This window comes from Haematobia irritans, chromosome 4, assembly GCF_050003625.1.
Source record: "Haematobia irritans isolate KBUSLIRL chromosome 4, ASM5000362v1, whole genome shotgun sequence".
NCBI classification, from domain to species: Eukaryota; Metazoa; Arthropoda; class Insecta; order Diptera; family Muscidae; genus Haematobia; species Haematobia irritans.
The window spans coordinates 78,136,275-78,146,831 of record NC_134400.1 but is presented as its reverse complement, the minus strand read 5'-3'; the positions used below and the strand labels follow the sequence as shown (position 1 = coordinate 78,146,831).

General features: G+C 41.5%; 2 protein-coding genes across 2 annotated transcripts; both read left to right on the top strand.

The window, feature by feature from the left end:
* Positions 1-1,117: 1,117 nt before the first annotated feature.
* Positions 1,118-9,434, top strand: LOC142234228 (uncharacterized). Its single transcript, XM_075305321.1, has 2 exons — positions 1,118-1,392; positions 8,158-9,434. The coding sequence occupies exon 2, from the start codon at positions 8,162-8,164 to the stop codon at positions 9,284-9,286; it is 1,125 nt and encodes a 374-aa protein (XP_075161436.1). The 5' UTR covers positions 1,118-1,392; positions 8,158-8,161; the 3' UTR covers positions 9,287-9,434.
* On the top strand, positions 2,772-8,114 carry LOC142235619 (uncharacterized). Its single transcript, XM_075306882.1, has one exon. It carries the CDS (start codon positions 2,772-2,774, stop codon positions 8,112-8,114), a length of 5,343 nt encoding a protein of 1,780 aa, XP_075162997.1.
* Positions 9,435-10,557: the final 1,123 nt, after the last annotated feature.

Sequence of the window (10,557 nt, the reverse complement as noted above, 5' to 3'; positions counted from 1 at the left end):
GAAATTTGGTACATGGTGTTGGTATATGGTCTCTAACAACCATGCAGACATTGGTCCATATCGGCCCTTAATTATATATAGCCCCCATATAAACCGATCCCCAGATTTGGCTTGTGGAGCCTCTAAGAGAAGCATATTTCATCCGATCCGGCTGAAATTTGGTACATGGTGTTGGTATATGGTCTCTAACAATCATGCAAAAATTGGTCCACATCGGTCCATAATTATATATAGCCCCCATATAAACCGATCCCCAGATTTGGCTTGCGGAGCCTCAAAGAGAAGCAAATTTCATCCGATCCATCTGAAATTTGGTACATGATGTTGGTATATGGTCTCTAACAACCATGCAAAAATTGGTCCACATCGGTCCATAATTATATATAGACCCCATATAAACCCATCTCCAGATTTAGCTTGCGAAGCCTCAAAGAGAAGCAAATTGCATCCGATCCGGCTGAAATTTATTACATGGTATTGGTACATGGTCTCTAACAACCGTGCAAAAATTTGTCCACATCGGTCCATAATTATATATAGCCCCCATATAAACAGATACCCAGATTTGGCTTGCGAAGTCTCCAAGAGAAGCAAATTTCATCCAATCCGGTTGTAATTTGGAACATGGTGTTAGTATATGATCTTTAACAACCGTGCCAGAATTGGTCCATATCGGTCCATAATTATATATGGCACCCATATAAAACGTTCTCCAGATTTGACCTCCGGAGCCTCTTGGAGGAGCAAAATTCATCCGATCCGGTTCAAATTAGGAACGTGGTGTTAGTATATGGTCGCTAACAACCATACCAAAATTGGTCCAATCACACAAAAATTGGTCCATATCGGTTCATAATCATGTGTTTAAGTTCAAATTCGTAAGGTCAAAATTTATTCGTTAGATGGGGACTTAAAATATTGGAAAATGAGAATTTCCCCCTCGTTAGAAAATGTACCCAAAGCTCTGGATGCAGCTCTGTGCTTTCAGCACAATTCGTTACATTTTTCTAACGAGTCGCGCCATCACTGTCTTGCGGCGTCTAAGTTTTTGTTATTATTCGTTTCTGGATTACGTCCGTCCAACGATTGGTTTGTAAAAGGTAAATTAATCTCCCAAAAAATTCAATAAAATTACGTTTTATTGAAACATTATTGAAAAGAAAAACTAAATCCTTGTGTTTTTATTTATTTTATTTCTCGGTGCTACGCATTCATTGGTCCAATCGAGCCGGATACTTGCTTACAGCAATTAATAAAGGATTTTGTTTTGTCTTTTTTTCAAAGGAAAGTGCTGATATTGTGAAGCAACAACAAAAAGCAGCCACTTTGCAGCCATATTTGTGAAGGATTTATATTGAAAATTTATTTAAATAATTATTTATCAACACACAGGTGCGTATGTCAGTGTTTTATTAAAATAATTGAGCAAATCGCGAGTGTTTTAAATTTAAACCGCGGTCGTTTTACAACATTGATTCAATTATTTCGTTTTGCCGACGGCAAATTGCATTTCAAAAAACACACATTCGTTGCTACATACATACGTACGTTTCTTTCGTTTGTTTAATTTCGTTTTGCTAAAAAATATTCAAGTGAAGGAATAGTCAAAATAAAAAGTGAAAAATCTATTGTATATATTGGTGTTGTGTGGTGAATTTAAACGTTGACAGTGCTTATTTACTTCAAAACATTATTTGCAATTACGTTGCCTTTAACTTGAAGTAAATAAAACAATAACAAAATACACGCAGACTCTAAAGGCTCTGTTGGTCGTAAACAAAGATCAATCGTCACTGCAGTCAACGTTTGAATTACATACCTACGTATGATCAGTGATACACACACGTATATACATACATATTTTTTTTGAGCTGTGTTTCTTTGGTTTATTTGTTAACCCTCACGGGGCCGCGAGTTGTAAATATTTTGAAGAAAATTATAAAAATTTTTGAAATTGAGTTTTTTGGGTTATCGTGTTGTATGACCCATTAGCGTTACGCGCATTAGTAAAAATTATCGTTTTGGTCACTGTGCACCCTACAGGCGGTCCGGTACGATCGTATAATTTTTATTTTATCATATATATTACGTATATATTTTTATTTCTATATCTTTTATTATTTGCGATATTTGATTTTTTTTTGGGGAGATTATTTGGCGTGGAAGTGTAGAGGTGTATTTTACAGTCCGTGCACCCTACATTTGGTCTTACAGACATTTTTTTATAATTTCTAATAATTTGTTGAATTTTTTGATCATCTGGTTTTCGTGTGTGAAGTTTTGATACAGCGGCAGTATTCTTCGATACACTGAGCGTAATTTTCGTAAATTCATTCATACACTGAGAGAAATAGTTCGAAGATTTTAGTAGAATTTTGAGATTTTTAGAATTTGACTTGAATAATTTGCCCATTTTTTTGTACACGGGGAAAAATATTTTGTGATTCGGTACTCTGAACGAAAATTAATTGTCTCTACACTGAGAGAAAAATAGTCCAATAGTTTACAAATTGTTTGAAATTTTTGATTTTAAGTTTTGAAGTGGTTGTTTTACGAACAATTGTTTACACTTCAAGAAATTTTGTGGTAATTTCGGTGCAGTGTGAGAATTTGATACACTGAAAGAAAAATTTTGTAAATTTTTGTTTTTGCATTTTTGGGCATTTTGTGCAAATTTATTGATTTTTCGGCCAGTTTTCGCTGTCGATAAGTGCGTGTTCACATACTTTACGAGTTTTTGTGAATTTTTGTGACGCTAAATTATTTTCAATATGCCAGTTAATACATTCGCGCGATTCATTAGAGCCGCTGATGCGGTTGGGAAGTTTGGGACACGGGTTAGCTCTTTGAAGGAGGAGAATTTAGATGTTTATTCTCTAAGGGCTCAGGTCGAAGAGGCGAAATCACTCTGGGAGAAAGTGAAAGAGAGGTATGAGGAGTGTTTAGACGATCTTCAGGAGGATTCAGATAAGGGAAAGGTAGAATCTGCTGACGGCAAGTATGAGGCAACTTATGATGCCTATATTCGTATTGTTTCCTCTATCGAAAGGAAAATAGACGGTCTAAAAGCCGTTCCTAGGGCGTCAACTCCTATACAGCAGGCCGATGTGGCGGATATTTCTGCTCGTTCTGGTAATGTGGATGTATCGGGAAATTCTCTTTTGTTAGGTGTTGACCATGGTGCGGTCCATAGTTTGGCTTTACCACCATGCGATATTGAGGTTTTCGATGGTGACTTTCAGTCTTGGCCAACATTTAGGGATTTGTTTACTGCTGTTTATGTAAAAAATTCCCGTCTGAGTGATATTGAGCGCTTGTGTCATTTGCTCAAAAAGACTAGTGGCGACGCCCGTGAAGTTGTAAGAAGATTTCCTCTCACTGATAGGAGTTTCGAGTTAGCTTGGAGGACGTTAAAGGAAACTTATGACAACTTGAGAATTTTAGTCAGCAATCAGTTGAAACTACTTTTTGACCTTCCGGTCTTAGACACTGAGACAAGTTCTGGGTTGAAGAACTTGCAGCGTGGTATAAATGCATGTATTTCGGCGATGGCTGTGAATAACGTTCCTACGAACGATTGGGATCCGATTTTGATATATTTGTGTGTGCAACGTCTACCGAAGATTAGTGTTACTTTGTGGGAACAGGGTATAAGTGATAAGTCTGCGTTGTCGTCTTGGGTGGACATGGATCGTTTTCTTACGGAAAGGATTCAGACACTCACGTGTCTCCGCGATTTGAAGGGTATCGATGCTTCGAAGAAAACTGATGGCAGGAAACTGCGAACGCATTTTACGAATGCAGCTCCGAAATCTTCGCCATCTAGGTCGCGTAATTCGCAATACACTTCTCATTCTTCTAGAGATTCCGTCGATAAGATGTGTGTTCTTTGTCCACGACAAAGCCATCATCTTCGTGTTTGTCCGAGATTTAGGAATCTTTCTGTGAATGATCGGTTGACTGCTGTGAAACGGTACCGCTGTTGTTTCAATTGTCTATCTCGTAGACATGACGTTAACAACTGTGCTACATCTCGCAGTTGTGAGAAGTGTCAAGGAAGGCATCATACTTTGCTTCATCGAGATTCTTACCATTCTACGAATGTGGCGACTACGTCCTCGACAGTTTCGGCCGCTCGTCCTACGGATTCTAGCGGTTTGATTGATCCGCAGCCTTCCACTTCGTCTGGAATTGTGTCTGGCACTTCGGCCAGGCAAGTATTTCATGTTTCCCAGAACAGGTCGGTACTATTAGGGACGGCTATGGTGAACATCGTTCATCAGGGTATGACGTACCCAGCTCGGGCTCTTATTGACCCAGCATCGGAAGCCTCCTTTATTACCGAAAAAATGCAAAAGTTGCTTAGGATTTCGATAACGAGTGCGACGTCTTCGATATCGGGCGTGAATCAATCGGTTTCGATAACTTCTCGCGGTATTTGCCCTCTGAGTATAGGGTCACCCATAGATGGATCGGTCTTGGTAGAGGCGACTGCGTTGGTCCTGCCTAAGATTTCTGGGAATTTACCGTCTTTCCAAGTGAGTCGGAATTATATGTCACGTTTGCCTAATTTACGTTTAGCTGATCCTAATCTGTTCGATAGTCGTCCGGTTGATCTATTGTTGGGGGCAGACGTGTATCCCAGAATTATATTACAGGGGGTTCGGTCTGGTATTTTAGGATCGTTGATTGCTCAACAGACAGTCTTCGGTTGGCTCATTACTGGTTCAATTCCCACTTCTGATGTGACGGTTTTTTCAACGACTGTTGAATTTATGGAAGAAGATGGTCTTGACAAGACTCTTCTTCGGTTTTGGGAATTAGAGGACTTACCAAGACGGGCGATTTGTTCTCCCGCAGATAAATTTTGTGAAGAAAATTTTAAGAATACCACATATAGGGATTCCGATGGAAGATACGTAGTGACTCTTCCGATAAAACCCGAATTAAAGGGACAAGTCTTGCTTGGACATTCGCGGACAAGTTGTTTGAAGCAGTTTATTCGTGGTGAGGCTTCGCTTTTACGAAAGCCTGAAACAAAATTAATGTATGACGGGGTGATTAAAGAATATTTGGACTTGCAACATATGAGACCAGTGTCGTCGACTTCTCCTGCAGATCAAACTGTGTGTTATTTGCCACACCACCCGGTAATCAATCCGGACAAATTGACGTCCAAACTTCGAGTTGTCTTTAATGCTTCGCATAAGACCTCAAATGGTAAAAGTCTGAACGACATTCTTTATGTGGGACCCACATTACAATTGGAATTGGTTCATTTGATTTTGAGGTGGAGATTTTTCAGATATGTTTTTAATTGCGACATCACACAGATGTACCGCCAAATTAGGGTAAATTCGGCCCATACTTCTCTGCAGCGAATTGTCTTTAGGGACTCCCCACAAAAAGATGTACAAGACTATGAGCTGCAGACCGTGACATTTGGAGTGAATTGTGCTCCCTATTTAGCCATACGGACGTTATTGCAATTGGCCGATGACTCCGAAGATGAATATCCCCACGCGGCACATATTCTACGAAGGTGCATGTACGTGGATGATGTTTTGACAGGGTACCATAACGTGGATACTGCTGTTGAATCTAGGGATCAATTGATTAGGGTATTATCATCGGCAAAGTTCGAACTGAGGAAGTGGACTTCTAATGAGCTAGCCATTTTGGAATCGCTTCCGGCTGACCATTTGGTTGACGCCAAATTACTGGCATTTGTTGAGGCCAGTAGTTCGAAACCGTTGGGTATTAGGTGGAATGCGCAGTTGGACTTATTTTATTTTGAGATGAAACCGATTGAGCGAAAATCTCGGTTTACGAAGAGAGAGGTTTTATCGGCTATAGCTAGGCTATTTGACCCTGTTGGCTGGCTGGGGCCAGTTATTATAGTGGCGAAGATAATTATGCAACAGGTTTGGTTGGATAAGATAGGATGGGACGAGTCTCTTCCGTTACAAACTGAGCGACAATGGCGAAAGTTTGTCGAGACCTATCAGGATGTGAATCACGTTCTTATTCCTCGATGGGTCAATTACTCCACAGACTGTGAGGTAGAATTACATGTTTTTTCCGACGCCTCGGAAAAAGCATACGCGGGGGTAGTATATGTTCGTGTGGTTACGCCGCAGGGACATATCTTCACCCATTTGCTATCTTGTAAGACTAAGGTAGCCCCCATCAAATCTATATCTTTGCCACGTTTGGAGCTTTGTGGGGCAGTTTTGGCCTCAGAACTTTACAAGTCTATAGCCAGGGAGTTAGATATTGAATTTCGACGTGTTTATTGTTGGACGGATTCTACGATCGTCCGCTCTTGGCTTCGAAAGACGCCATCTACGTGGTCTACTTTCGTTGCGAATCGCGTATGTAGGATTCAGGAGAATACTGGGGGACAGAATTGGTACCATGTTCGCTCTGAGGACAATCCGGCCGACTTGGGAAGTCGCGGAGTGTCGCCTGCAGAGTTGGCGGTTTCGTCGCTTTGGTGGCATGGACCAGAGTGGCTCTGCTCAGATAGTTCTCAGTGGGATATAAATGATTTCACCCCTCTTGAGACTGACGTTGAGGTACGGGCGGTCAGGACTCACGCATCGTTTTTTACGAACTACGAGGACATTTTAGAGAGGTTTTCTTCGTTAGATAGGGCTCTACGAGTCATCGTATATATATTTAGGTTTTATCACAGGACCCATTATTCACATGCTAGTCGAAATGTGTATCACGACACGACGTTGACGGCAACTGAATTAAAGGCAGTGAGATTACGTCTAGCTGTTCTTTCTCAAAGGGCTCATTATCCAGATGAGTACGGTTGTTTGATGGAAAAGAAACCGTTAGGTTCCAGGAGTTCGTTGTTGTCATTGAATCCATTCCTGGATGAGGAGGGGGTTATGAGGTTGAATGGTCGTTTGAGTAGGTGTCCTACCCTGTCGTATAGTGAGCGACATCCAATTATAGTGCCGTATAATAGTAGATTCGCTAGGTTACTAGTGAAATATGTTCACGACATATCTATTCACGGAGGGAACCAGTTGGTTCTACGTCTTATTCGGATTGAGTATTGGATTCCTCGTTTAACATCTTTGATTAGATCGACTATTAACCGGTGTAAACGGTGTCTGTTGGATAGGAAGAAGTCTTGTACGCAGATCATGGCGGCTCTCCCACCGGAGAGAACTGTACTTACCAGACCGTTTACTACGACTGGCGTTGATTTTGCGGGGCCTTTCGAAATTAAGTCATTTATAGGGCGCGCATGTAAGATAACAAAGGGTTATGTTTGCGTTTTTGTATGCTTTTCGACGAAGGCCATACACTTGGAAGCCACATCAGACTTGTCTACGACAACGTTTCTGGCCGCTTTTCACAGATTTATATCTCGACGCGGTTGTCCCAAGACCATTTTTTCGGATAATGGTACAAATTTTGTAGGCGCTTCACGCGAAATGGAAAAGGATTTGAGATGTGTTTTTAAAGAAGGACGTGATAAGGTGTGTTCCGCATACCAGTTTCAGCAGCTTTCCTGGCAGTTTATCCCTGCCGGGGCGCCACATATGGGTGGTCTCTGGGAAGCTGCTGTCAAAAGCTTCAAGACGCATTTTAGGAAACATGCATCTGGATTCAAATATACATTTGAAGAGTTTTCGACTGTTCTTTCGAGAATTGAGGCTTGTTTAAATTCTAGGCCGTTGTGCCCGATGAGTGAAAGTTCTCAAGAGTTGGTGGCACTTACGCCTGGCCATTTTTTGGTAGGATCTCCGATCCTGGCGCCTCCTGAACAGTTAGAGGAGGAATCCCCACTTCATTTGGTACATCGATTCAGGAAAATGAAGGCGCTGTCGCAACAATTCTGCTTACGGTGGAAAGAGGAATATTTGAAATGCTTACAGAAAAGATATAAATGGAAATTTCCGCAGCGTGATATCGAAGTAGGGGACTTGGTAGTAATTCGTGATGAACAATTGCCTCCTACATCGTGGAAGTTAGGTCGTGTGGATGACGTCCACCCGGGATCTGACGGTCGCGTTAGAGTTGCTGACGTGAGAACGGCAAACGGTGTTGTAAGACGGCCGGTGGTAAAATTGGTCATACTGACCGAATAGTTTTCGATCGTTCATATAGTAAGCGTCATCTTTCTTTTCGCAGTACAATGGAAAATATGAGGGAAATTGTTAAGACTCTCCCTGACTACGAGGATGACGTCCCGATGTCCGATGAGGAAAAAGAGATTTTAGAAAATAATGTTGCACCGGTTCTTCGCGAGCCGTTACCAGCCATCGAGCAGGTCCCTGACGTCGGGATGACCCCAGTCGTCGCCTCTTCACAAGGGGTAGTACCGACGCAGAAAGTTGTCCCTCCGTCGGGGGCTGATACGGCTCCTGCTGACGTATCCGCAACCAACGTAGCCAAACCATTGTCATCCCCTACGGGGACTGCCCAAAAGAATTCAGGTGCGAATAAAAGAGTGCACTCGAATGTCTGTGTGTTGTGTAGGCGAAGTCACAATCTCAGGTCGTGTCGCAAATTTTTGAACATGCGTTTGGAGCAACGATTGCGCACTGTAGTGTTGCATCGGGTATGTTCAAACTGTCTGGGCAGGTCTCACATGCGATCGACCTGCAATAGTCGCGAGAGGTGCCGCGAATGTGGAGATAGCCACCATACGCTGCTACATTCATTTGACCAGCAACAACGTCCTTCCGCTCAAACCTTGTCGACGAGAAAGTCCAAGTCAAGTTCGTCCGTTAACTCGTCCGCGTACTGTATCACGAATACCGCTCCCATATCTGGTCCGATGTTGGTTCTACAACCAACCGTCACGCTTGGTCCCACTATAGTCCTCTTGCTTGTCTTGTCCGATCGTCGAATTCCTGTCCGAGCTGTCCTCGACCCGTGTGCGGGGTATAGTATGATTTGTAGTAGTTTAGCTCTCAGCCTACGGCTTGTCTCAGCGATGACGTCGCATGACGCATTTTGTCCGCTTGTTGCTGTCTCCCGACACAATGCAGAAAGTAAATTGGTTTTTTCTGCCCGGGTAACAGACCTGACCCGTGTTGTCACCCCATCGTCGTCGGCTCCAGATACGATACGGGAACATTTCGAGTGTCTCCAGCTGGCCGACCCAAGGTTTTACCGTCCTTCCGGGGTGGGGTTGGTTCTAGGGCCCGATGTCTACGCACGGGTTCTAAAGACACAAATATTTTCGAGTCCTGGATTCCCATTGGCGCAGCTAACGATGTTTGGCTGGATAGTATCAGGTCAATGCCAACCATAAGTGTCGTAGGTCATCCTGGCCAATAACACGGACACTGCAGACCCTCCGGGTCAACGGCTCTACGAGCATTTAGTTAAGAAACAATGAAGTTGGAAAAAATGAATACATGAACTAATAAAAAAAAAAATTGCTCAATTTGAGAATGAAACTGACATCGCATTTTATATTTATTTTGATATTAAAATATTGTATGTAATGTCTATGTATTAATGAATTTCAATTACAACATAGCTGGATGTTGCAAGGCGGGCGGAATGTTTAAGTTCAAATTCGTAAGGTCAAAATTTATTCGTTAGATGGGGACTTAAAATATTGGAAAATGAGAATTTCCCCCTCGTTAGAAAATGTACCCAAAGCTCTGGATGCAGCTCTGTGCTTTCAGCACAATTCGTTACATTTTTCTAACGAGTCGCGCCATCACTGTCTTGCGGCGTCTAAGTTTTTGTTATTATTCGTTTCTGGATTACGTCCGTCCAACGATTGGTTTGTAAAAGGTAAATTAATCTCCCAAAAAATTCAATAAAATTACGTTTTATTGAAACATTATTGAAAAGAAAAACTAAATCCTTGTGTTTTTATTTATTTTATTTCTCGGTGCTACGCATTCATCATGGTTGCCACTATAGCCAAAAATAATCTACCAAATTTTATTTCTATAGAAAATTTTGTCAAAATTTTATTTCTATAAAAAATTTTGTTAAAATTTTACTTCTGTAGAAATTTTGTCAAAATTTTATGTCTACTTTGTCAAACTGAATTATATACGTATTGGATCGATCTTTTTTGATTTAATATATACCACGTATGGACTTACATACAATTTAGAAGATGGTGTTAGGAGCTTTTAAGATACCTTGCCATCGGCAAGCGTTACCGCAACTTAAGTAATTCGATTGTGGATGGCAGTGTTTAGATGAAGTTTCTACGCAATCCATGATGGAGGGTACATAAGCTTCGGCCTGGCCGAACTTACGGCCATATATACTTGTTTCTTATTATTATTATTATTTTATTGACTATATTGGATACAAGTCAGGTTGAAATGGGTATTCAAGTTTCCCAGTCTCATGACAGTCGTCAATATTCGTCTTATTGTGTGCCCTAATTTCTTCTTTCAATCGTAGATATTTTATTCCACGAATTCTCTAATTTGTTTCTAGTCGCCATTTTCAAGCTGGGCAGGTTACGAGTTATTACCTCGTCTATATGTTTGGCTCTATATCTTTTTTAAAGGAGTGAAGTGACATAGGTAGCGTTCCACAGTATCTTTA